The sequence below is a fragment of the Melanerpes formicivorus genome, unplaced genomic scaffold (assembly GCF_026170545.1).
Source record: "Melanerpes formicivorus ecotype bairdi unplaced genomic scaffold, bMelFor1.0.p_v2 SCAF_4, whole genome shotgun sequence".
In the NCBI taxonomy this organism is placed as follows: domain Eukaryota; kingdom Metazoa; phylum Chordata; class Aves; order Piciformes; family Picidae; genus Melanerpes; species Melanerpes formicivorus.
The window spans coordinates 2,669,926-2,697,465 of record NW_027142356.1 but is presented as its reverse complement, the minus strand read 5'-3'; the positions used below and the strand labels follow the sequence as shown (position 1 = coordinate 2,697,465).

The following is a 27,540-nucleotide window of genomic DNA, read 5'->3' as shown; positions in this document are numbered from 1 at the left end:
GCTGGTGATGAGTGACATGGAGAAGGCTGAGGTTCTCGAGGACTTCTTTACCTAGGAGTCTTCCCTGGCAAGGGCTCCAGCCACACTCCCAGAATAATGGAAGATAATGGCAGGGACTGGAAGAAGGAACTGCCCATGGTGAGTGAAGATCAGGTTGTGACCATCAGAAGAACCTGAAAGTGTTCAAGTCCATGGGACCTGATGGGATACACCCAGGGGTGCTGAGGGAGCTGGGGAGGAGGCTGCTAAACCATATCATATTCCAGAAGTCCTGGCAGTCTGGGGAGGTCCCCAGTGACTGGGAAAGGGGGAACATAGCTCCCATTTTCAAGAAGGGAAAGAGGGATGGCCCAGGGAACTACAGGCCAGGCAGTGTCACCTCTGTGCCTGGTAAGATCATGGAGCAGATCCTCCTGGAGGCACTGCTGAGGCAGAAGAGTAATGCAGAGGTGACTGGGCACAATGAGCACAGCACCACCAAGGGCAAATCCTGCCTGACAAACCCGGTGCCCTTCTGTGACAAGGGCATAACATCAAATGATGAATCTGAGCAACTGAGGTCATTGACCTGGACCTGAGCAAAGTCTTTGACACTGTCCCACACCACATCCTGGTGTCCAGGCTGGTGCAGGATGGGTTCCATGGATGGAGCATTCAGTGGATACAGAACTGGCTCGAGGGCTGCACCCAAAGGGTGGCTGTCAATGGTCCATGGCCAAGTGGAGGCCAAGTGGTGGACCAGGCTTGTTTAACATCTTTGTTGGTGCCATGGACAGAGGCATTAAATGTACCCTCAGCAAGCTCACTGAGGACACCAAGCTGTGTGGTGAAGCTGACAGCTGGAGGGAAGGATCCATCCAGAGTCACCTGGACAGGCTGCAGAGCTGGGCTCATGACAACCTCATGAGGCTCAACAAGACCAAGGGCAAGGTCCTGCAGCTGGGTCAGGGCAATCCCAGGCACTGATATAGGCTGGGCAGGGACTGGCTGGAGAGCAGCCCTGAAGAAAAGGCCTTGGGGGTGCTGGTGGAGGAGAAGCTCAACAGGAGCCAGCAGTGAGCACTTGCAGCCCAGAGAGCCAAGCAGAACCTGGGCTGCAGCAAGAGAAGTGTGGCCAGCAGGGCCAGGGAGGGGATTCTCCCCCTCTGCTCCACTCTGCTGAGACCACAGCTGGAGCACTGAGTCTAGCTCAGGAGTCCCTAATACAAGAAGGATCTGGAGGTACTGGAAGGTGTCCAGAGAAGGGTCACGAGGATGAGCAGAGAGCTGGAGTTGGGGTTGTGCAGTCTGGAGAAGAGAAGGCTCTGAGGAGACCTTCTTATGGCCTTCCAGTATCTGAAGGGGGCTCCAAGAAAGCCGGGGAGGGACTTTTGAGGATGTCAGGGAGTGATAGGACTGGGGGGAATGGAGCAAAACTAGAAGTGGGTAGATTCAGATTGGATGTTAAGAAGAAGTTGTTCCCCATGAGGGTGGTGAGAGCCTGGCACAGGTTGCCCAGGGAGGTGGTGGAAGCCTCATGCCTGGAGGTGTTTGCAGGCAGGCTGGATGTGGCTGTGAGCAACCTGCTGTAGTGTGAGGTGTCCCTGGCCATGGCAGGGGGGTTGGAACTGACTGAGCCTTGAGGTCCCTTCCAACCCTGACAATTCCATGATTCTATGACCCCTTAACAGCCTGTTTGCAGAAGCTTTCTATCTTTACCCCTCACTGTTACCTTATTGTGGGGGCAGCAGCCTCTTCAGCCAAACCCACACATGTTCCTTCATCTCAGCTTTTGTCTGGTAGTTGAGGTATCACCTATTTTTAACCCAACACCACCTCACTAACTTCCAAAGCACTGAAAATTGAAGTCCCACTTTATGATCTCTCCCCTCTCCTACTGACAATGGAAGAACAAAACATAAGCAGCAGGAGATTCCTACACCAGGATGCTGTTGTAATGAAGGCAATCCCCTTAAATTGCATGCTGGGAAGGCAACTAAATGGAAAATACAAATAAAAGACCCCAGCAGCTCTCATTATACCAGCTTTGCTAAGGACCTTTGCCAAGGGTGGACCTTCATTCAAGCAACAGGGGAAAGCAATGGATTGGTTAACTTAATTGAGCGATGCACTTTGGCCTCAACAGCCCCATGCAGTGCTACAGGCTGGGGTCAGAGTGGCTGGAGAGCAGCCAGGCAGAGAGGGACCTGGGAGTAGTGGTTGACAGCAGCTGAACATGAGCCAGCAGTGTGCCCAGGTGGTCAAGAAGGCCAATGGCATCCTGGCCTGCATCAGGAACAGTGTGGCCAGCAGGAGCAGGGAAGTCATTCTGCCCTGTGCTCAGCACTGGTTAGGCCACACCTTGAGTCCTGTGTCCAGTTCTGGGCTCCTCAGTTTAAGAAGGACATTGAGAGACTTGAAGGTGTCCGGAGAAGGGCAACAAAGCTGGGGAGGGGTCTGGAGCACAGCCCTGTGAGGAGAGGCTGAGGGAGCTGGGGTTGCTTAGCCTGGAGAAGAGGAGGCTCAGGGGAGACCTCATTGCTCTCTACAACTCCCTGAAGGGAGGTTGTAGCCAGGTGGGGGTTGGTCTCTTCTCCCAGGCACCCAGCACCAGAACAAGAGGACACAGTCTCAAGCTGTTGCAGGGGAGGTTTAGGCTGGATGTTAGGAAGTAATTCCTCCCAGCAAGAGAGACTGGCCATTGGAATGTGCTGCCCAGGGAGGTGGTGGAGTCACCATCCCTGGAGGTGTTCAGGAGGGGATTGGATGTGGCACTAGGAGCCATGGTCTAGTTGTCAGGAGGTGCTGGGTGACGGGTTGGAGTTGCTGATCTCTGAGGTCTTTTCCAACCTTATTGATTCTATGATTTGTTTGGCAGCAATAGTTGTGTCCTTTCAATGTTACTTTTGACCTCCCATACACATTTTAGTGTTACAAGAGGTCTAAGAAAAAGAATATCAACAGCTGAAGAAGGGAAACCTTTCTGTCAGCAGCTTTAATCCACTTTGCTACTCCTGTCTTTAGAGTTTGCAGGCAATTTTCCTGGCATCCACCCACCAGCTGGGGGTGTGGAGAGCCTCATGGGTGGTTACAGCTGTGGCACAGGAGGGACTTCACATAGACCAGAAGAGCAATGGGAAATGACCATGAGTTGCCCTCCAAACCCCTGTTTGCCTGGAACATTCAGCTCCTGGCTAAATTGTTCTCCCCTGTTTCCTTGAATAGGGATGTACTGTACACAGGTCAACTCTGATAAGCCCAAAATGATTACTTGACCTGAAACTAATTTATCCATTTTTTTTTTACCCAAATGAAGTATAAATTCATATTAGAAATCATAGCAATTATGAGCAAAATATTCACCCTGGGATGCCTTTGGAAGACAACAGACAGCTATACAGATGCCACAGATAGCCAATTCCACTTTCTCTTTTGCCTCATTTGGTTTTCATCAGTCTTGGGACCAGGCTTGTTCAACATCTTTGTTGGTGCCATGGACAGTGGCATTGAGTGCACACTCAGCAAGTTCACTGAGGACACCAAGCTGTGCAGTGCAGCAGACAGCTGGAGGGAAGGATCCATACAGAGTGACCTGGACAGGCTGCAGAGCTGAGCCCATGACAACCTCATGAGGTTCAACCAGACCAAGGGCAAGATCATGCAGCAAGACTGGGGCAATCCCAGGCACCAATATAGGCTGGGCAGGGACTGGCTGGAGAGCAGCCCTGAAGAAAAGGCCATGGGGGTGCTGGGGAAGGGGAAGCTGAACAAGAGCCAGCAGTGAGCACTTGCAGCCCAGAGAGCCAAGCAGAGCCTGGGCTGCAGCAAGAGAAGTGTGGCCAGCAGGGACAGGGAGGGGATTCTGCCCCTCTGCTCCACTCTGCTGAGACCACAGCTGGAGCTCTGTGTCCAGTTCTGGAACCTCTGTTCCAGGAAGGATCTGGAGGTGCTGGAAGGTGTCCAGAGAAGGGCCATGACGATGAGCAGAGGGCTGGAGCTGCTCTGCTATGAGGACAGACTGAGGGAGTTGGGGCTGTTCAGTTTGGAAAAGAGAAGGCTCTGAGGAGACCTTCTTGTGGCCTTCCAGTATCTGCAGAGGGCTACAAGAAAGCTGGGGAGGGACTTTTGAGGGTGTCAGGGAGTGATAGGATTGGGGGGGGGGGGGGAATGGAGCAAAACTAGAAATGAGTGGATTCAGATTGGATGTTAGGAAGAAGTTGTTCCCCATGAGGGTGGTGAGAGACTGGCACAGGTTGCCCAGGGAGGTGATGGCAGCCTCCTGCCTGAAGGTGTTTGCAGCCAGGCTGGATGTGGCTGTGAGCAACCTGCTGTACTGTGAGGTGTCCCTGCCCACGGCAGGGGGGCTGGAACTGGCTGAGCCTTGAATTGTGTCCTTTGTATTAATTACAAAACATTGTAGTTTCCTGTATAGCTTCACTATTTTGTTTTGTGTTCAGTTGAATTCTAGTAAGCTAATTAAGCTTACAGTACCACAGTACAGTAGAGGTTGGGAGGGAACTCCAGAGATCATTGAGTCCAACCCCCCTGCCAAAGCAGCATCACCCAGGGCAGTCTGCACAGGAATGCATCTAGGGGGGGTTGAAAGTCTCCAGAGGAGACTCCACAACCTCTCTGGGCAGCCTGCTCCAGGGCTCTGCCACCCTCACTCTAAAGAAGTTTCTCCTCATGCTGAGATGAAACCTTCTCTGGTCAAGTTTGTCTCCATTGTTCCTTGGCTTACTGCTGTGCAGCAGCCAAAAGAGCTTGGCCCCCTCCCCTTGACCCCCAGCCCTCAGCTATTGATAGACATTGATCAGATCCCCTCTCAGCCTTCTCTTCTCCAGACTCAACAGCCCCAGGGCTCTCAGTCTCTCTTCCCAGGGAAGATGCTCAAGTCCCCTAAGCATCCTCCTGGCTCTCCCTTGGACTCTCTCCAGCAGGTCTCTGTCTCTCTGGAACTGGGGAGCCCAGAACTGGACACAGGATTGCAGCTGTGGTCTGAGCAGGGCAGAGCAGAGGGGGAGCAGAACCTCCCTAGCCCTACTGGCCACACTTTTCTTGCTGCACCCCAGGATCCCATTGGCTCTCTTGGCCACCAGGGCACATTGCTGTCCCATGCAGAACTTGCTGCCCACCAGCACTCCAAGCTCTTTCTCTGTGGAGCTGCTTTCCAGCAGGGCAGCTCCCAACCTGTCCTGGTGCCTGCTGTTCTTCTTCCCCAGGTGCAGGACCTTGCACTTTTCCTGATTGACCTTCATGTGTTTTGCAAGCAACAATTACACAGCACTTCACCTGCCTCAAAACCCAACCCATTACACAAAGAGGGTTGGGAAGAACTCTAAATGCTGGAGCTGAGTTTCTTAAATAATTTGTTTTCTTCAGTACTGGCAGGAGCAGAATGTTCTCCAGAGTATCTCATAAGAAGAGCCCATAAAGTAGTAGGAAGCTAATAGAAAACCTTCAGGAGATTAAAGTAGGTTCTCAGCAAGTATAAATAGACACTGTGCCACTGCAGCTAGGTGATTCAGCTAATGGCAGTGAAGTTGTTGCTGAAGTTTTTAGCAAACCACATTTCCTCTGAGATGGTTCTTTTTCAGTCCTTATTGATATGGCAGATTTCCAACTCTGGCCTGTTTCAATGAGGACAACATTTGAGGGAATAGCAACAACACCTGGGCTGAAGTCAAAGGGAAAAAATGTGTTTGGATGGAATAGCACCAAAAATGAGCAAGGTCTCTATAATATGGCATTGGAGTATTACCTATATTTTGTCAATTATAATACAGCTCACACTGGTTAAGGTAGGAGAAGACCCCCAAAAACCATCTTGTACAAACACATCCCACTCAAGCATGGTAACCTACAGCCAGTTGCATAGGAGCATGTCCAGGCTACTTTTGAGTATCTCCAAGGTCAGAGACTCCCCAGAGCAATCTGTTAGACACACCCTAGGCAACCTGTGCCAGTGCTCAGTCAGTTGGGTAGCCCTCAGCATGCACAGGTGCGTGGCACTGCTGCTCCCCAGGGAAAGAACCTTGGACTTCTCTTTGTTGAATAACAGATACCTGAGGAGAGACCAAGTCAATGGGGCAGAGCAGCAGGACCAGTGAGGGCACAGTGAGACCCAAGAAAAATGCTTGCAGCAATACAGACCACTCCCTGCACAATCACAGAATCACAGAATTGTCAGGGCTGGAAGGGACCTCAAGGCTCAGCCAGTTCCAACCCCCCTGCCATGGGCAGGGACACCTCACACTACAGCAGGTTGCTCACAGCCACATCCAGCCTGGCTGCAAACACCTCCAGGCATGAGGCTGCCACCACCTCCCTGGGCAACCTGTGCCAGTCTCTCACCACCCTCATGGGGAACAACTTCTTCTAACATCCAATCTCAATCTACCCTCTCCAGCTTGTATCCATTCCCCCCAGTCCTATCACTCCCTGACACCCTTAAAAGTCCCTCCCCAGCTTTCTTGGAGCCCCCTTCAGATCCTGGAAGGCCACAATTAGGTCTCCTCAGAGCCTTCTCTTCTCCAGACTGAACAACACCAACTCTCTCAGTCTGTCTCCATAGCAGAGCAGCTCCAGCCCTCTGCTCGTCCTCATGGCCCTTCTCTGGACACCTTCCAGCACCTCCAGATCCTTCCTGTAATAGAAGCTCCAGAACTGGATGCAGTACAATGAGGCAGGCAGAGAGCAAAACTTGTGAGGAGTGGATTGAGAGGCCAAGTGCAAATACAGAGGATAAATAAGAGGAAAGTTACTGAAAAGGAGGCCTTAGCAACATTTTCTGTCCACATGCCAGAAGGTCATTTGAAAAGAAGCAAAATAAAGGGCTTTTGCCAATTGGTTTTCCAAGATGAGCAAGTGGAAAAGAACAAAGTCAAGAAGCCAGGGCAGTAAATTTTAACATGACTGAAATCCTCCATGGCCTGAATCTATGAATCTGCTTCTTCATTAGTCATAAGTAAACATCTCTGAGATAACAGAAGTTAAATGAATTACTTGTGGCTGAATTTGTAGTTCAGAGTCAGGAGCAGCTGTTTTTAATGCAACCCACAGCACTGCATGGCCAAAGTCACTGAAGAGTCTCTACTGCCATAGAGATCACAGTGTATTGCAGATTGAGTGAGGGGACTGGATAGCAAGTCTACCTGGACTTCAGCAAGGCCTCTGACACCACCCACACAGCAAACTCCTGGCCAAGCTGTCAGCCCCTGGCTTGGACAGCAGCACTCTGAGCTGGGTTAGGAACTGGCTGGAGGCTGAGCCCAGAGAGTGGTGGTGAATAGTGCCACATACAGCTGGCAGCCAGGCACCAGTGGTGTGCCCCAGGGATCAGTGCTGGGCCCTGTGCTCTTTAACATCTTCATTGATGATCTGGATGAGGGCATTGAGTCCATCATCAATAAATGTACAGATGACGCCAAGCTGGGGGCAGGAGTTGATCTTTTAGAGGGTGAAAGGGCTCTGCAGAGGGATCTTGTCAGGTTGGACAGATGGGCAGAGTCCAACAGGATGGCATTCAACAAGTCCAAATGCCAGGTGCTGCACTTTGGCCACAACAACCCCATGCAGAGCTACAGGCTGGGGTCAGAGTGGCTGAGAGCAGCCAGGCAGAAAGGGACCTGGGGGTGCTGGTTGATAGCAGACTGAACATGAGCCTGCAGTGTGCCCAGGCAGCCAAGAAGGCCAATGGCATCCTGGCCTGCATCAGGAACAGTGTGGCCAGCAGGAGCAGGGAAGTCATTCTGCCCTGTGCTCAGCACTGGTTAGGCCACACCTTGAGTCCTGTGTCCAGTTCTGGGCCCCTCAACTTAGGAAGGAGGTTGAGATGCTGGAAGGTGTCCAGAGAAGGGCAACAAAGCTAGGGAGGGGTCTGGAGCACAGCCCTGTGAGGAGAGGCTGAGGGAGCTGGGGTTGCTTAGCCTGGAGAAGAGGAGGCTCAGGGGAGACCTTCTTGCTGTCTCCAACTCCCTGAAGGGAGGTTGTAGCCAGGTGGGAGTTGGTGTCTTCTCCCAGGCACCCAGCACCAGAAAAGAGGACACAGTCTCAAGCTGTGCCAGGGGAGGTTTAGGCTGGAACTGAGGAAGAAATTCTTCTCAGACAGAGTGGCCATTGGAATGTGCTGCCCAGGGAGGTGGTGGAGTCACCATCCCTGGAGGTGTTAAAAAAAGGATTTGATGTGGCACCTGGAGCCTTGGTTTATTTGTCAGGAGGTGCTGGGTGACAGACTGGACTTGATGATTTCTGAGGTCTTTTCCAACCTTATTGACTCCATGATCCCAGGGTACTGGCTATCATTTTTTGTTGTTTAGATGAAAGGCTTCAGTATGGAATACACCTCCCTCAACTCTCCAGTGTATCCACTTCTATATTAACTGAGCCTCTCCAGGGACTTCAGAGCTCTAGCCTCTAACTCTTCTCTTCCAATAAAAATTCCTGTGTCTCTTACAAATCACCAAAATCATGTCTGTAAATATTTACACACTGCAGTCCAACTGAAGAGGGCAGCTGAGAGAAAAGGTATTGCTATGTTACAAGAGTCTCAAAACTCCGTGCTCTGGTTTAAACCATAGAATTCTTTGATTCATAGAATAGTTTAGGTTGGAAGGGACCTTAAAGATGTGGCTGTTACTGACACTTGGTGGGATGAATCCCATGACTGGGATGTAGGGATAGATGGGTATAAACTCTTTAGGAAGGATAGGCAGGGAAGGAGAGGAGGAGGTGTTGCCCTCTATGTCAATAGCCAGTTGGAATCAGTGGAGCTCCAACTGGGGAGGGATGATGAGCTAGTTGAGAGTGTATGGGTCAAAATTAAAGGCAGGACAGGGGAAGAAGATATTACTGTGGGGGTCTCCTACAGGCCACCTGACCAGCAGATCCAAGCAGATGAGTGCTCCACAGGCAAATAGAAGCGGCTTCCAGGTCACAAGCCCTGGTCCTCATGGGTGATCTCAACCACCTGGATATCTGCTGGAGGGACAACACAGCAAGGCACCAGCAATCCAGGATGGTCCTGGACTGCGTAGAAGACAACTTCCTCCTCCAAATGGTAGAGGAACCAACAAGAAATGGTGCTATGCTGGACCTTGTTCTCACCAACAGGGAAGGGCTGGTAAGCAATGTGAGGCTCAGAGACAGCCTTGGCTGCAGTGACCATGAAGCAGTTGAATTGAATCTCCTCAGGGCAATCAGGAGGAAGTATTCCAAGCTCACGACCCTAGACTTTAGGCGTGCAGACTTTGATGGCTTCAGGGATCTGCTAGCCAAAGTGTCCTGGGACAAAGCCCTGGAGGGAAGAGGGACCCAGGACAGCTGGTCAGTATTCAAGGACCACCTCCTCTGTGTCCAGGAGCTCTGTATACCAACAAAGAGAAAAGCAGGTAAGAATGCTAGGAGGCCTGCCTGGATGGGCAAGGAGCTACTGGACACACTATTACTTAAAAGGAAACTCTACAGGAAGTGGAGAGAAGGACAGGTAGAACAGGGGGGAGATAAGGAAGCTGCCCGAGCAGCAAGAGTCCTGGTCAGGAAAGCCAAAGCAGAGTTTGAGTTGAATCTAGCCAGGGAGATTAAAGGGAACACTAAGAACTTTTACAGGTATATGAATGGGAAGAAGAAGCCTAGGGAAGGTGTGGGCCCCCTCAGAAAGGAAACTGGTGACATGGTCACATGTGATGAGGAAAAGGCTGAGGTACTTAATAACTTCTTTACCTCAGTCTTCACTGCAAGGGCCTCTAGCCACACTCCTGATGTTATGGAAGTCAAAGCCAGGGACGGGGAGGAAGAACTGCCCATTGTAAGTGCAGATCAGGTTCGTGATCACCTGAAGAACCTGAAAGTGTTCAAGTCCATGGGACCCGACGGGATACACCCACGGGTACTGAGAGAACTGGCAGAGGAGGTTGCTAAACCCCTCTCTATTATATTTCAAAAGTCCTGGCAGTCTGGTGAAGTCCCCACAGACTGGAAAAGGGGAAACATTGCCCCCATCTTCAAAAAGGGTAAGAAGGAGGAACCAGGGAACTCCAGGCCAGTCAGTCTCACCTCTGTGCCTGGAAAGATCATGGAGCAGATCCTCCTGGAGTCACTACTCGCTCAAAAGAATAGTGAAGAGGTGATTGGGAATAGTCAGCATGGCTTTGCCAAGGGCAAATCCTGCCTGACCAACCTGGTTGCCTTCTATGAGCAGGTGACAAAATTAATAGCTGAGGGGAGAGCAACTGATGTCATTTACCTGGAGCTGAGCAAAGCCTTCGACACTGTCCCACACCACATCCTGGGCTCCAAACTGGTGACACATGGGTTTGATTGGTGGACCACTAGATGGATAAGGAACTGGCTTGATGGCCGCACCCAAAGAGTGGCTGTCAATGGCTCCATGTCCCAGTGGAGGCCAGGGACAAGCAGAGTCCCTCAGGGATCAGTCCTGGGACCAGGCTTGTTCAACATCTTTGTGGGGGACATGGACAGTGGCATTGAGTGCACCCTCAGCAAGTTTGCTGATGACACCAAGCTGTGTGGTGCAGCAGACACGCTGGAGGGCAGGGAGGCCATCCAGAGGGACCTGGACAGGCTGGAGAGGTGGGCACAAGCCAACCTCATGAAGTTCAATAAGAGCAAGTGCAGGGTCCTGCATCTGGGTCGAGGCAATCCCAGGCACAAATCCAGGCTGGGCAGGGACTGGCTGGAAAGTAGCCCTGAGGAGAGAGACTTGGGGGAGCTGGTGGAGGAGAAGCTCAACATGAGCTCTCAGTGTGCACTTGCAGCCCGCAAAGCCAATCAGATCCTGGGCTGCATCAGGAGAAGTGTGGCCAGCAGGGCAAGGGAGGTGATTCTCCCCCTCTACTCAGCCCTGGTGAGACCCCACCTGGAGTACTGTGTCCAGTTCTGGAGCCCCTATTACAAGAGGGATGTGGAGGTGCTGGAACGTGTCCAGAGAAGGGCCACAAGGCTGGAGCACCTCTCCTATGAGGACAGACTGAAGGAGTTGGGGCTGTACAGTCTGCAGAAGAGAAGGCTCCGAGGTGACCTAATTGTCGCCTTCCAGTATCTGAAGGGGGCTACAGGAAGGCTGGGGAAGGACTTCTCAGGCTCTCAGGTAGTGATAGGACTAGGGGGAATGGAATGAAGCTGGAGGTGGGGAGATTCAGGCTGGATGTGAGGAGGAGGTTCTTCCCCATGAGAGTGGTGAAGCCCTGGAATGTGTTGTCCAGGGAGGTGGTCGAGGCCCCGTCCCTGGGGGTGTTTAAGAGCAGGCTGGATGAGGCTCTGTCCAGCCTGATCTAGTGTGGGGTGTCCCTGCCCATGGCAGGGGGGTTGGAACTAGATGATCCTTGTGGTCCCTTCCAACCCTGAATGAAACTATGAAACTATGAAACTATGAAGATCATCTAGTTCCAGCCTCCTCTCCATCCAAATCCTTGTTGAAACCAAACCAAACACTGTCTGGGAGACTGAAGGCAGCAGCAGGCATGGCCATGTGTAGAGCAGATGCTCCATGCAATTACAAATAGGTGTACCTGCAGTGCCAGCAAGGAGTGACAAACAATGACATGGACATCCCAGATGGTACTTGTTCAGCTCTTTGGTCAGGTGTTGCTCTCTAATTCTTTGTACTCATAGGAAGCTGTGCTATCTTATTCCTCTTTGCATTACAACCCTAATCCATAGTATATACCAAGACAAGGGCTGTCGTTGCTGATGCCCATAGGATGTATGGTTAAAGTTCTGCCAGAAGAGCTAGATAGTGAAGGACTTGGGAATACAAACAGAACTGGGGAGTAGTTTGGGCTACACCAGGTCATAGAATCATGGAATTGTCAGGGTTGGAAGGGACCTCAAGGCTCAGCCAGTTCCAACCCCCCTGACATGGGCAGGGACACCTCACACTACAGCAGGCTGCTCACAGCCACATCCAGCCTGGCTGCAAAAACCCCCAGGCATGAGGCTGCCACCACCTCCCTGGGCAACCTGTGCCAGTCTCTCACCACCCTCATGGGGAACAACTTCTTCCTCACATCCAATCTCAATCTACCCATTTCTAGTTTTGCTCTATTCCCCCCAGTCCTATCACTCCCTGACACCCTCAAAAGTCCCTCCCCAGCTTTCTTGTAGCCTCCTTCAGATACTGGAAGGCCAGAATATGTTCTCCTTGGAGCCTTCCCTTCTCCAGACTGAACAGCCCCAACTCTCTCAGGCTGTCTACAGCTCCAGCCCTCTGCTCATCCTTGTGGCCCTTCTCTGGACACCTTCCAGCACCTCCAGATCCTTCCTCTAATAGAGGCTCCAGCACTGGACCCAGAGCTCCAGCTGTGGTCTCAGCAGAGTGGAGCAGAGGGGGAGAATCCCCTCCCTGGCCCTGCTGGCCACACTTCTCTTGCTGCAGCCCAGGCTCTGCTTGGCTCTCTGGGCTGCAAGTGCTCACTGCTGGCTCCTGTTGAGCTTCTCCTCCACCAGCATCCCCAAGGCCTTTTCTTCAGGGCTGCTCTCAAGCCAGTCCCTGTCCAGCCTGTATCAGTGCCTGGGATTGCCCTGCCCCAGCTGCAGGACCTTGCACTTGGTCTTGTTGAACCTCATGAGGTTGTCATGGGCTCAGCTCTTCAGCCTGTCCAGGTCCCTCTGGATGGCATTCCTTCCCTCCAGCTGTCCGCTGCACCACACAGCTTGGTGTCATCAGAAAACTTGCTGAGATTCTAGGGAGGACTAATAAAGTGTCCAGGAGAGCCACAGGAGTTTGAATCTTATTGTTACATAGGAAAGTTGAGATAAATCAGGCAAGGGAGTAAAGAATATCAGATATAACAGCCATTTAGCACTGGTGACCAGTCTAAACTCAATTCAAAAGCCAAATCCCAGCGTCTGCCTTTTGTATAAGAACACAGCACTCACATTAACTATGAAACACTATTTTTTTTCCTAGAGAGAAGTCCTCCTTCCCTAATTAGACCACTAGAAACCAAATCAAGCTAGTATGCAGCACTCCAAACTCCTTACAGTTCCCACACTGGGAATGTCTTAGAAACTTTAAAGCACAAAGCTATCTAGTGCTCCTAGTCCCTTGTGGGCTGTGGGAGGGAGACAGGGATGAGGAAGATCCCTGTAGCAATGGGAAGGATACACACATTTTCTCTCAGAGACAGAATCTCCCTCTGTCTCTGTCCTGAAGGGTCAACCCCCCCAAACATGCCCTAACCCACACACTGGGCTAAGCACCTGTGAATGTGCTAACCTGGGCACTTCCTGGGGTGCAGCTGGTCCAGGTAAAGGTGTAGCAGGTGTACTTAGCCTTGTACCACACCTGTGAGCTCTGTGTGCCCCTGGCCACCTTTGGATATGCCCCAGCCCATAGGTGCAGCTAGCAGGTTTCTCTGGTACCAAAGGGCATTCACTGTCTTGGGACAGTGTTGAAACCAGCTGAGAAGGTAGGCAACTGGCCTTGTGCTCACCAAGCAAGCAACAGGAGCCAAATGCTGAAGAGCTTGTCCTAGCAGGCAGCAGCTACACTTGGCCTTGCTCCTGGAGCAAGGCAACCAACACTCTGAGAGCCCTGTGCTGGAGGCAGAAAGGGGAAAAGCCCCAAGAGAACTGAATCCCAGAGGAGCCATGGAAAGGCTACAGTCCATTGAGAGACCACATGAGAGAGAGGCCCTTAGCACTCTCTGAGCCAAGGAAAAGCTCCAGAATGTGAACTGGGCACAAGGGAGGGAGGCCTCAGCCCTCTCTGAGCCAAGAGCTGCTTGAATGATAGTTGCAGTGTCTGGGAAGGTACCAGAGAGAGCAGCAAGCTGTGAGCCCCTGGCAAGTCTGCTACAGAATGCCCCGGTGGGAAACCACAGGCCACAGCACCAGGATTCCCACTTTACATCCCTGTATTGGGAATTCTCAGAGTTGTGCTCAAATTGTTTCACTGTCTTCACATGTGGAATGTATCCCTCACAGCTGAGTAACAGAACCTGCCAATAAACTTTGCCAATAAGTTATGGCAGTGTCTGAAGACACCAGCCTCCAGAAAATATTAAATATAAAATATACCCAAATGCCGGGTTCTGCACATTGGCCACAACAACCCCAGGCAGTGCTACAGGCTGGGGTCAGAGTGGCTGGAGAGCTCCCAAACAGAGAGGGACCTGAGGGTACTGGTCGATGGTAGGCTGAACATGAGCCTGCAGTGTGCCCAGGAAGTCAAGAAGGCCAACAGCATCCTGGCCTGCATCAGGAACAGTGTGGCCAGCAGGAGCAGGGAGGTCATTGTGCCCCTGTACACTGCACTGGTTAGGCCACACCTTGAGTCCTGTGTCCAGTTCTGGGCCCCTCAGTTTAGGAAGGAGGTTGAGCTGCTGGAAGGTGTCCAGAGAAGAGCAACAAAGCTGGGGAGGGGTCTGGAGCACAGGCCTGTGAGGAGAGGCAGAGGGAGCTGGGGTTGCTTAGCCTGGAGAGGAGGAGACTCAGGGGAGACCTTCTTGCTCTCTACAGCTCCCTGAAGGGAGGTTGTAGACAGGCAGAGGTTGGTCTCTTCTCCCAGGCAGCCAGCACCAGAACAAGAGGGCACAGTCTCAGGCTGCACCAGGGGAGGTTTAAGTTGGATGTTAGGAGGAAGTTCTACACAGAGAGAGTGATTGCCCATTGGAATGGGCTGCCCGGGGAGGTGGTGGAGTCACCATCATTGGAGGTGTTCAGGAGAGACTTGATGGGGTGTTTGGTGCCATGGGTTAGTTGATTAGGTGGTGTTGGATTGGTTGATGGGTTGGACACGATGATCTTGAAGGTCTCTTCCAACCTGGTTGTTTATTATTATTATTATTATTATTATTATTATTATTATTATTATTATTATTATTATTAATTATTATTATTATTATTATTATTGCTGCACACAAGTATCAAATAACACAAATATCAAACACATAAATATGCAGTTTTTGATTGCAGTCTCTTACCTTGTTGTACAAAGGATCCATACACAAACCACATGGAGTTGTAGAGGGTTGTGGAAGTCATGGATCCCATCTGAAGGCGTGGAGGGTTGAGCCAGTTCAAGAGGTATACCAGCAGCCCCACCAAGAGCACGGTGCCAGCTATGCATGCCCACAGGGAAAGGTCAAAAGGTGCCAAGCAGGCAAACATGTCCACTGTCTTCTCTGCCTTTCGAAGCAGGACGCCCACGGAGTAGTCCATGTAACGTGTTGTGAAGTCCACCACATTTTCCCTGTCAGGTGTGATGGTTAGGGCAGAGATCCCTATATCAGCTCTCTGAGGAAAAAAAGAGACAGAGAACAGACTCAATCATAGAATCAATCAATAGAATCAATCAATAAGGTTGGAAAAGACCTCAGAGATCACCAAGTCCAACCTACTACCCAACACCCCATGACTAACTAAACCATGGCTCCAAGTGCAACATTCAAAACTTTTTTGAACACCTGTGGAGGGAGACTCCACAACCCCCCTGGGCAGCCTGCTCCAGGCCTCTGTCACCCTAACAGGGAATCAATTCTTCCTTCTGCTTCCATGGAGCTTCCTCTGCCTCAGCTTCCACCACTGCCCCTTGTGCTGGCATTGGGCATCCCCCAGCAGAGCCTGGCTCCAGCCTCTGGGCACTCACCCTGCACAGCTTCATCAACAGCAATGAGGTCACCCTCAGGCTCCTCCTCTCCAAGCTACAGAGCCCTCAGCTCCCTCAGTCTCTCCTCATAAGGAAGATGTTCTTCTCCCTCGATCATTTTTGTGGCTCCTTCACTATTTACTATTTCATGCCTTCCTTTACTCTGTGTCCTCCTGCTAAGCAATTCCTCTCTGTGCCAACCTGTCCTGCAGCTACCTTGGGTTTGCTTTCTGCCATTGGCAATTTCTTTGTTCCTTATTATGATTATTTTTGCAATGTAAAGAACCCATTTCAGATGAGAAGAGGATGAATACCTTTCCTTGATCTTATCACTGCATTTCACAGCATTATCAGCACATTTAGGTCTCCAGAGAGACCAGGCACAGTTGCAGCAGGTGCTGTTGTATTTTTCCAAGGTACAATCAGAGCAGCAGTGAAAATGGGAGAGGAGGCATTTAAAGCAGGCACATTCATTTTAAAGAGGCCAAATCCTGAGCCAAAAGGCTGTAAATTCTAGGCATTTTAATATCAAAAAGAGGACTCAATATACTTTAAACTGCTACTAACTTGCTTGAATGAGTTTGAGTTTGGCCTGAAGCAGAATGTGGTCCTTTGGAAGGGGTTGAGGAGAGCACAAAAGCTCTGTCAAACTTTAACAACTCTCTTGAATTCCTTTCTTCTTGCAAAAGGAAGACAGAGATAACTATCTCCTTAGAAATGAAATGTGAAATGTGAAGTGGGAAAGTGTGGCAGCTGAAAGTGATTAGAATCGAGTTTGTAAATCAACTGGGTTTGTTTAATGCCATCTGCAAGTCACTCTGCATCTCACACTGCAAATGTTCCTTTCCATCATAGTACTCTATGGCCCAGGTGGCCAAGAAGGCCTATGGCATCCTGGCCTGCATCAGGAACAGTGTGGCCAGCAGGAGCAGGGAAGTCATTGTGCCTCTGTACTCTGCATTGGTTAGGCCACACCTTGAGTCCTGTGTCCAGTTCTGGGCTCCTCAGTTTAGGAAGGACATTGAGACACTTGAACGTGTCCAGAGAAGGGCAACAAGGCTGGGGAGAGGCCTTGAGCACAGCCCTGTGAGGAGAGGCTGAGGGAGCTGGGGTTGTTTAGCCTGGAGAAGAGGAGGCTCAGGGGAGACCTTCTTGCTCTCTACAACTACCTGAAGGGTGGTTGTAGCCAGGCAGTGGTTGGTCTCTTCTCCCAGGCAACCAGCACCAGAACAAGAGGACACAGTCTCAAGCTGAGCCAGGGGAAGTTCATGCTGGAGGTGAGGAGAAAGTTCTTCACTGAGAGAGTCATTGGTCATTGGAATGTGCTGCCCAGGGAGGTGGTGGAGTCCCCATCCCTGGAGGTGTTCAAGAGAGGATTGGATGTGGCACTTGGTGCCATGGTTTAGTAATGAGGTCTGTGGTGACAGGTTGGACTCGATGATCTTTGAGGTCTCTTCCAACCTTGGTGATACTGTGACATACTGTGATACTGTGATACTCTGAAGACCTCAGTTGAAATGATGTTGATAATTCATATTAATTGATCACAGAGTAGAGTAAGTGGTGGAAGACAGCTGGAGACCGGATGATCTGGACAGAAAAAGTGTTTCAAAATACTGAATTGCTTAAAAGCCATGGAGGACAGTTTCACCTTTCATTTGTGGGTTAGATTCTTTAGTGTCTTGAGCAAAACTGTGTCCATGTGCACAGCTGAATATATGGCTTCATAGAAATTTAGAACCATAGAATTGTCAGGGTTGGAAGGGGCATCAAGGATCAGCCAGTTCCAAGCCCCCTGCCATGGGCAGGGACACCTCACACTACAGCAGGTTGCTCACAGCCACATCCAGCCTGGCTGCAAAAACCTCCAGGCATGAGGCTGCCACCACCTCCCTGGGCAACCTGTGCCAGGCTCTCACCACCCTCATGGGCAACAACTTCTTAACAGCCAACATAAATCTCCCCTCCTTAAGCTTGGATATGTTCTCCCCAGTCCTATCACTCCCTGACACCCTCAAAAGTCCCTCCCCAGCTTTCTTGGAGCCCCCTTCAGATACTGGAAGGCCACAATTAGGTTTCCTCAGAGCCTTCTCTTCTCCAGACTGAACAACCCCAACTCTCTCAGACTGTCCCCAGAGGAGAGGAGCTCCTGCCTTCTGCTCATCCTTGAGGCCCTTCTCTGGATACCTTCCAGCACCTCCAGACACAGTGCTCCAGCTGTGGTCTCAGCAGAGTGGAGCAGAGGGGGAGAACCCCCTCCCTGGCCCTGCTGGCCACACTTCTCTTGCTGCAGCCCAGGCTCTGCTTGGCTTTCTGGGCTGCAAGCGCTCACTGCTGGCTCCTGTTCAACTTCTCATCCTCCAGCACCCCCAAGGCCTTTTCTTCAGGGCTGCTCTCAAGCCAGTCTCTGCCCAGCCTATGTTGGTGCCTCGGATTGTCCTGACCCAGCTGCAGGACCTTGCACTTAGTCTTGTTGAACCTCATGAGGTTGTCATGGGCTCAGCTCTGCAGCCTGTCCAGGTCCCTCTGCGTATAGATCCTTTCCCTCCAGCTGTCAGCTGCACCACACAGCTTGGTGTCCTCAGTGAATTTGCTGAGGGTCCCTCAATGCCACTGTCCATGGCACCAACAAAGATGTTAAACAAGCCTCGTCTCGGTACTGATCCCTGAGGGACTCCACCTGACCCTGGCCTGCATTTGGACATGGACCCATTGACTTTGGGTGCATCCATCAAGCCAGTTCTGTATCCACTGTGCTTCATGAATTCACTTCATTTTCCCTCCTAACATTTTTTTGTGAGTGATGATTTAATAGCCCAACAAACTCAGTCAGTAACCCAAGTAAAAATCTCCTCAGAATTATCCCTAAAAATATTCAGAAGATCTGAGTCTCTGTTATTTGATTACAATACTTCTGATCAAATGATTTGAGTATCTGCTAATAGCTGCATTCCAGCTCGGGTGAGACAGTTGGCAAGCAAGTTTGCTGATGATACCAAACTGGGAGGCTTGGCTGAGACATCTGAAGGCTGTGAGACCATTCAGAGACTTGGACAGACTGAGAGCTGGGCAGAGAGGAACCCCATGAGGTTCAGCAAGGAGAAGTGCAGAGTCCTGCACCGGGGAAAGAAGAATAAACTGCAGCAGTACAGGCTGGGAGGGGATCTGCTGGAGAGCAGCCCTGAGGGGAAGGAGCTGGGAGTGCTGGTGGACAACAAGTTCTGCATGGGAGAGCAATGTGCCCTGGGGGCCAAGAAGGCCAATGGGATCCTGGAGGGCATTCAGAGGAGTGTGTCCAGCAGAGCCAGGGAGGTTCTCCTCCCCCTCTACTCTGCCCTGGTGAGACCTCACCTGGAATATTGCATCCAGTTCTGGGCCACTCAGTTCAAGAAGGACCTCAGGGAACTGCTTGAAAGAGTCCAGCACAGTCCCACAAAGATGATGAAGGGAGTGGAACATCTTCCTTAGGAGGAGAGCCTGAGGGAGCTGAGGGCTCTGTAGCTTGGAGAGGAGGAGCCTGAGGGTGACCTCATTGCTGTTGCTAAAGCTGTGCAGGGTGAGTGCCCAGAGGCTGGAGCCAGGCTCTGCTGGGGGATGCCCAATGCCAGCACAAGGGGCAGTGGTGGAAGCTGAGGCAGAGGAAGTGCCATGGAAACAGAAGGAAAAAATATTTCTCTGTGAGTGTTACAGAGCCCTGGAAGAGGCTGCCCAGGGGGGTTGTGGAGTCTCCCTCTCTGGAGATATTCAAAACCCAGCTGGATGTGTTCCTGTGTGACCTGCTCTAGGTGCTCCTGCTCTGGCAGGGGTGTTGGACTGGATGAGCCTTCGAGGTCCCTTCCAGCCCCTAACATTCTGTGAGTCTGTGGTTCTGTGATTGTTTAGCAGAAAACAAGGTTTAGCATGAAACCAAGCTTGAGTATAGGCAGAACTACTGGTGGTGAGCATTTGAAATTTTATATAGATTCTGTCAACTGCCAAATCTGGAAGATGAAAAAAGATGCAATGCTTGCCATTAACTTGTCAAATTGCATTGGAGAAGACATCAGTTTGATGAAATCAAGGTTCACTTAGTGCCTCTGAGATAGAAAGGAAATTGTATGCAATTATGTCCATATTTGGTTGTAACGGTGCCAATCCAAATTATTAACATGCAAAACTCTCCACAAAGTTTTTGCTGTGTAAACCCCAACCAAGTATAACATCTTAGGTGTCTAACATATTGCTTGTGCATGAAACTGAGAGACCTGAAACGGAATGAAAAAAACCAGCAGAGGGCATTGAAGTTCAGCATCGCCTGGTGCTGTGCCTTCACTGCCCAGAAAGGCTCTGGAGGGGCATTACAGAGGCCTTCCAGCACCTTCTGCCCTGTACTCAGCACTGTTTAGGCCTCACCTTGAGTACTGAGCCGAGTATTCAATGGATCCCAGACAGACTCCGACCAACACACCACCCACCAGCCCTTCCCTGTTGGTGAAGAGGAGGTCAAGCATAGCCTTGCCCCTGGTGGGCTCACACAGCACCTGGGATAAGAAGCTGTCCTCCATACACTCTAAGAACCTCCTAGACTGCCTTCTCTCTGCTGTGTTAAGTTCCCAGCAGACATCAGGCAGATTAAAATCACCCTTAAGAACAAGGTCTGGTGATCTTGAGACAGCCTCTAGCTGCCTATAGAATCATCAACTACTTCATCCTGGTTGGGTGGTATATAACAGACTCCAACCAGGATGTCAGACTTACTGGCCTTCCCTCTAATTCTCACCCACAGGCACTCAGCCTGATCGTCCTTGATCACTAGTTCTATGGCATCTAGAGCCTCCCTGATGTACAGGGCCACCCCTCCACCCCTTCTCCCTCACCTGTCTCTCCTGAAGAGGCTGTAGCCATCAATTGCAGCGCTCCAGTCATGTGAGTCGTCCCACCACGTCTCTGTGATGGCAACTACATCATAACTTTCCTGCTGTAGCAAGGCTTCCAGCTCCTCTTTTTTGTTGCCCATGCTTTGTACATTAGTGTACATACACTGCAGATGGGCTGCTGGTTTCACCTCTGGCTCCAGCTAACCACCCCCAGACTCCTGTCTGGGGGGACTGGTTTCAGCCCCTTCCCCCTTAGAATCTAGTTTAAAGCTCTGTTGATGAGTCCTGCCAACTCCCTTCCTAGAACCCTTTTCCCTCTGGGGGATAGGCTGTTCTCATGTGCTAGGATCTTTCTCCCTCTCTGGGATGGATGTACTCCATCTGTTGACGATCTCTTGATGATCTCTGAGGTCTTTTCCAACCTTATTGATTCTGTGATTGTGTAAAGGGGGCCTACAAGAGTGATGGGGGGGGGGGACATTTAAGAAGGGCTTGTAGTGGTAGGACAAGGTGTAATGGCTTTAAACTTAAAGAAGGTACATTTAGATCAGATATGAGGAAGAGATTCTTCACTCTGAGGATGGTGAGACAACAGGTTGCCCAGCTGCTGTAGATCATAGAAACATAGAATCAGAATCACAGAATCAGAATCACAAAATGATAGAATCAAAGAATCATAGAATGGTCTGGGTTGCACGGACTGCTGAATGTCATCCAGTCCAACCCCCTCTGCACTCAGCAGGGACATCCCCAACTAGGTCAGGTTGCTCAGGGCCTCATCCAGCCTCACCTTCAATATCTCCAGGGAAGGAGTCTCAACCACCTCCCTGGGCAACCTGTTCCAGTGTTCCACCACCCTCATGGTAAAGAACTTCTTCCTAATATTCATTTGGTACCTACTTTTCTTTAGTTTGAAGCCATTGTCCCTGGTCCTGTCCCTGCAGGCCTTTGCAAACAGTCTCCCTCCAGCAATCCTGTAGCCCCCTTCAGGTACTGGGAGGCTGCTATTATGCCTCCTCTTTTCCAGGCTGAACAACCCTGGAAGTGTTCAGTGCCAGTCTGGACAGAGCATTGAGCCAATGCCTTTTGAGTGGAAGATGTCTCTGCTCACGACAAGAAGGTTGGAACTAGATGATCTTTAAAGTCCCTTCCAACCTAGATTCAGTGATTCTGATTATATTTCTTCCCAGGACTGGATTAGGAATTTTCATTCCTTAGCAGCACTTCTCCTGAGGTCATTGTGGAGCAACAATACCAGAATCAGAAAATCCAAAGGAAAGGATCAGATAGGTCTGAGAGAATTATCAGTGCTGTCACAGAACCAGCCCATCAGCAAAGCCCGAAATGCTTCTATGCTATTGCTTAAGCAAGCACACCTCGTACACACAGAAAGCAATCTAATGGTAATTCCTGTGGTTCATGATCAAGAGCAGGGAAAATAAATGAATCTACTTTAAATTCCTCCCAAGAGGCCTTTCATTTTATCCACTTTCAGTGCTAAATCAACTTTCAATGAAGACTGGAAGCAATAAACCACAGTCCCATGTGTCACACAGTTATTAATATGAACATGAAAAATATGAACCCAAGGTACATATTTTTCCCCTCAAGTTGACACACAGGCATCCAAATGCTTCACATTCTACTCAGATATTATTTTGTTTCCTCACTTTGTCCTCCCTGAATGCTTTCTTCCTTCCTGCGCCACTGCCCTTTGGAACATCTGTTAACAAATAGAGTCTCTCATGAGAATACAGAATACAGACTTAACTAGGTTGGAAAACACCTTTACATCATCAAGCCCAACCTATCACCCAGCACCATCTAATCAACCCAAACACGTCATCAAGTGCCTCAGCCAGGCTCTTTTTATACACTTCCAGTGATGGTGACTCCACCACCTCACATTCCAATGGCCAATCTCTCTTTCTGGGAAGAATTTCTTCCTAATCTCCAGCCTAAACCCCCCCTGCAACAGCTTGAGACTGTGTCCTCTTGTTCTGGTGCTGGGTGCCTGGGAGAAGAGACCAACCCCCACCTGGCTACAACCTCCCTTCAGGGAGTTGGAGAGAGCAAGAAGGTCTCCCCTGAGCCTCCTCTTCTCCAGGCTAAGCATCCCCAGCTCCCTCAGCCTCTCCTCACAGGGCTGTGCTCCAGACCCCTCCCCAGCTTTGTTGCCCTTCTCTGGACATCTTCCAGCATCTCAACATCTTTCCTGAACTGAGGGGCCCAGAACTGGACACAGGACTCAATGTGTGGCCTAACCAGTGCTGAGCACAGGGCAGAATGACCTCCCTGCTCCTGCTGGCCACACTATTGCTGGGGGCTCCTACATGTCTTGCAGGTCCTCTTAGAAATGTTTAGTTTTCATAGAATCATTGAATAATTGTCAGGGTTGGAAGGGACCTCAAGGATCAGCCAGTTCCAAACCCCTGCCATGGGCAGGGACACCTCACATTAAATCAGGCTTCTCAGAGCCACATCCAGCATGGCCTTAAAAAACTCCAGGGATGAGGCTTCTATCATGTCCCTGGTTTTCTGATGGACCTAAGTGGAATCAGGTAGTTTTCCCTATACAGTTTGCTTCCTGGTGGCTCCTCATTGGAAGAAAATCCATGCATGGTTACATGGATTTTACTTCGATGAAGATGTCTGGAGCAAGAGTGTACCTAACATGGGTCCTGGCCATCAAAGGAGGGGAGGTTTGTGTCAATAAGGTTGGAAAAGACCTCAAAGATCTACTTCCAGCTCCTGTTCTAAAAGAGGTCATGGACCTTGTCTGCAAAACTGGAAGAGAGTGAACTTGGCATCATGTCCTGTCTGTAAGGCCATGGGCATGTACTTGGCTTCTGCAAATGCTGAATGCAGCAGTAGCTGCTCCACTCACACTGTCTTGAAGACATAACTTATTCACTTGCTACAGTGACTGCCACAAGAAAGAGACCTTATTGTGGCCTTCCATGATCTGAAGGAGGCTAAAAGAAAGCTGGGGAGGGACTTTTGAGGGTGTCAGGGAATGATAGGACTGGGTGGATCCAAGCTGAAGGAGGGGAGATTTATGTTGGCTGTTAGGAAGTTCTTCCCCGTGAGGGTGGTGAGAGGCTGGCAGAGGTTGCCCAGGGAGGTGGTAGAAGCCTCATACCTGGAGGTGTTTGCAGCCAGGCTGGATGTGGCTGTGAGCAACCTGCTGCAGTGTGAGGTGTCCCTGCCCATGGCAGGGGGGGTTGGACATGGCTGACGCTTGAGGTCCCTTCCAACCCTGACAGTTCTATGATTCTGTGACTCTGCTTTTACTACTACAATGCAGCAGTATTCACTGTGGGTACCTTATGTGTGGTTGCTTTCAGGAAGGCAGCATAGATTAAACTTGTTAATTATCACAGATTATGAGTCAGATTTGAAAAGGCACTTCCCCAAGCAACCAAGAAGTCATTTACATGAACATCTGCTGCAGGCAGGTAAGGAAATGTAGGTCTCCATAGCTGCAAAAGCTGCCTCTACAGGCTAGCACAGACATCAGCAAAACAGAGGCTGTGTAGCCCTTTCTCTCTCACTGTAAGAAAGTGCAAGCAGAGAAGATGGAAGCTAAAATGTGGTGCATTTGTTTATTTATGATGCAATATTGAGCATTTAATACAAAATTAAGTAGATGAAGTGGCTAATTAATCACAGGCTAGAGAACATACTACCCTTGATTCATACATCTACATGGTGTAAGTGTTATTGTATATCAACAAAACATTTTCTTTTGATTACATGCTTCATGTCTTCATCACACCAACATTTTTCTAAGTGCCATATATTATTTATCTGCTGCATCACTAATTATTGCAGCACCAATTTGTCCTCTTTCCTCTTCAACTCATTTGTGTCAGGCCTTGCCAAATGAATAGGATGCTGTGCATCTCATTCTTTGCCTGTATTCAGATTTCACACTGCTGGAAAAAATTAGATTGTCCTGTTCCTTAAACAGAGTCATAGAATCATGGAATTATAGAATCACAGAATCATAGAATAGTCTAGGCCAGAAGGAACCTCCAAAAGTCATCCAATCTGACCTCCCTGCAGTCAGCAGGGACATCCCAAAGGAGATCAGGTTGTTGACAATCATAGAATTGTAAGGGTTGGAAGGGACCTCAAGGATCAGCCAGTTCCAAGCCCCCTGCCATGGGCAGGGACACCTCACACTACAGCAGGTTGCTCACAGCCACATCCAGCCTGGCTGCAAAAACCTCCAGGCATGAGGCTGCCACCACCTCCCTGGGCAACCTGTGCCAGTCTCTTACCACCCTCATAGGGAATAACTTCTTCCTAACATCCAATCTCAATCTACCCATTTCTAGTCTTGCTCCATTCCCCCCAGTCCTATCACTCCCTGACACCCTCAAAAGTCCCTCCCCAGCTTTCTTGGAGCCCCCTTCAGATGCTGGAAGGCCACAAGAAGGTCTCCTTGGAGCCTTCTCTTCTCCAGACTGAGAAGCTGAGGAGCTCCAGCCATCTGTTCATCCTTGTGGCCCTTCTCTGGACATGCTCCAGCATGTCCAAATCCTTCCTGTACCAGGGGCTCCAGAACTGGGCACAGTGCTCCAGGTGGGGTCTCACCAGAGCAAGCCAGAGGAGGAGAATCACCTCCCTCGACCTGCTGGCTATGAGTATCTCTAGGGAAGGGGCCAGTTATCAGTAAGCTCTATTTCTAGCTTTTCCTTAACTGGACATGGTACCAAATTGTGGTGACACAGGCTCACGGGATGTTAGGAGTTGGAGATCATCGAGTCCAACCCCCAAGACACGAAGTGAACCAAGTGCTTGCTATCAGCAATGCACTGAGAATGAGCTGAAGTAAACACAACATGCTGTGTATTGTCCAGCTATCTAACATGACCTCATTTGGAAGCTAGCAATAACCTTACCTTGAATACCAGTTCTCCAATCAGCCCATTCCATGAGCCATCATCCTGAGGACTTCCATACTTGTGATCTGGAGCAACATAGATTTCGTATTTGAAGCCAAGGTAAGTGGCCAAGGCTTCCAGCACGTCGATGGAGAAGCCCTGATACTTCTTTGGTTTGCCCAGGACATTTTCAGACACCATGACAAAGGGCTCTTCCTAAACAGAAAACCAAGGAAGCAACAGTTAATAGAGCAATTCTGTGCCATGCCTGCTGGGGTGGTTTTAGCATAGAATAGAATAGAATAGAATAGAATAGAATAGAATAGAATAGAATAGAATAGAATAGAATAAACCAGGTTGAAAAAGACCTTTGAGATCATCAAGTGCAACCTATAACCCAACACCATCTAATCAACTAAAATATGGCACCAAGCACCCCATAAAGTCTCTTCCTAAACAACTCCAGGGATGGTGACTTAGGCCGTGCCTTTAAAATTTAGAATCATAGAATCAATAAGGTTGGAAAAGACCTCAAATATCATTGAGTCCAACCTGTCACCACAGACCTCATGACTAGACCATGGCACCAAGTGCCACATCCAATCCCCTCTTGAACACCTCCAGGGATGGGGACTCCACCACCTCCCCAGGCAGCACATTCCAATGATGAACGACTCTCTCTGGGAAGAACTTTCTCCTCACCTTGAGTCTAAACTTCCCCTGGCACAGCTTGAGACTGTGTTCTCTTGTTCTGGTGCTGGCTGCCTGGGAGAAGAGACCAACCCACACCTGGCTACAACCTCCCTTCAGGAAGTTGTAGAGAACAATGAGGTCTCCCCTGAGCCTCCTCTTCTCCAGGCTAAGCAACCCCAGCTCCCTCAGCCTCTCCTCACAGGGCTGTGCTCCAGACCCCTCCCCAGCTTTGTTGCCCTTCTCTGGACACCTTCCAGCATCTCAACATCTTTCCTAAACTGAGGGGCCCAGAACTGGACACAGGACTCAAGGTGTGACCTAACCAGTGCAGTGTACAGGGGCACAATGACCTCCCTGCTCCTGCTGGCCACACTGTTCCTGATGCAGGCCAGGATGCCATTGGCCTTCTTGGCCACCTGGGTACACTGCTGGCTCATGTTCAGCTGCTATCCTCCAGTACCTCCAGGTCCCTCTCTGCCTGGCTGCTCTCCAGGCACTCTGACCCCAGCCTGTAGCTCTGCATGGGGTTGTTGTGGCCAAAGTGCAGCACCTGGCACTTGGACTTGTTGAATGACAGATTTTGAGCAGAGAAGTAGAAAAATATAAGCAAATCACTATTGGGTGTGAAAAGGAACCCAAAAGATTCTTCTAAACAAATTAATTGGATCAATATCTGGAATCAGAGGAGCTGTAACAGAACAATTCTCTCTCTTCTGATCTCTGCTGTTTTGCTTTGCTTGGGGGAGGTTAACCTGCTTTGGCTGAGCTGTTTAGTTAAGTCTGAGCCACTGCTTATCATATTGTAACTCCTGCATGTTTTGTACATCTCCATTGCCTCCCATTGCAGAGTGTAGCTCTTGCTTGTAAACACAGCTTCATTTGCTTCTGACTGAGCTGCTCTGGCTGAGTGAATGCTGGGGGGAAACTTCAACCCAGCACATCTGGGAGCTGATCTTTTTTAGAACAACTACAGGAGAAGCTATTTCAGTACTGCTTCTGCAAAACTTTCAGGAGGCATGTTTCATGTGCCCTGGTGGCCAAGAAGGCCAATGGCATCCTGGCCTGCATCAGGAACAGTGTGGCCAGCAGGAGCAGGGAGGTCATTCTGCCCCTGTACTCAGCACTGGTTAGGCCACACCTTGAGTCCTGTGCCCAGTTCTGGGCTCCTCCATTTAAGAAGGACATTGAGAGACTTGAAGGTGTCCAGAGAAGGGCAACAAAGTTGGGGAGGGGTCTGGAGCACAGCCCTGTGTGGAGAGGCTGAGGGAGCTGGGGTTGCTTAGCCTGGAGAAGAGGAGGCTCAGGGCAGACCTTCTTGCTCTCTCCAACTCCCTGAAGGGAGGTTGTACATAGGTGGGGGTTGGTCTCTTTTCCCAGGCAAGCAGCACCAGAACAAGAGGACACAGTCTCAAGCTGTGCCAGGAGAGGTTTGAGCTGGAGGTGATGAGAAAGTTCTTCCCAGAAAGAGAGATTGGCCATTGGAGGTGACAGGTTGGACTTGATGATCTTT

The 27,540-nt window shown here is 50.2% G+C and overlaps 1 protein-coding gene across 1 annotated transcript in view; it reads right to left on the bottom strand.

Annotated features, from left to right (window-relative positions):
• The window catches only part of GRID2 (glutamate ionotropic receptor delta type subunit 2), a 474,774-nt gene that overhangs the window by 168,335 nt on the left and 278,899 nt on the right, over window positions 1-27,540 (bottom strand). Inside the window, exons 8-9 of the mRNA XM_068171063.1 lie at window positions 25,356-25,553; window positions 14,925-15,237 (exon numbers count right to left, since the gene is read on the bottom strand). Coding sequence (XP_068027164.1) covers window positions 14,925-15,237; window positions 25,356-25,553 — 511 coding nt within the window. The remainder of the gene's footprint in view (window positions 1-14,924; window positions 15,238-25,355; window positions 25,554-27,540) is intronic.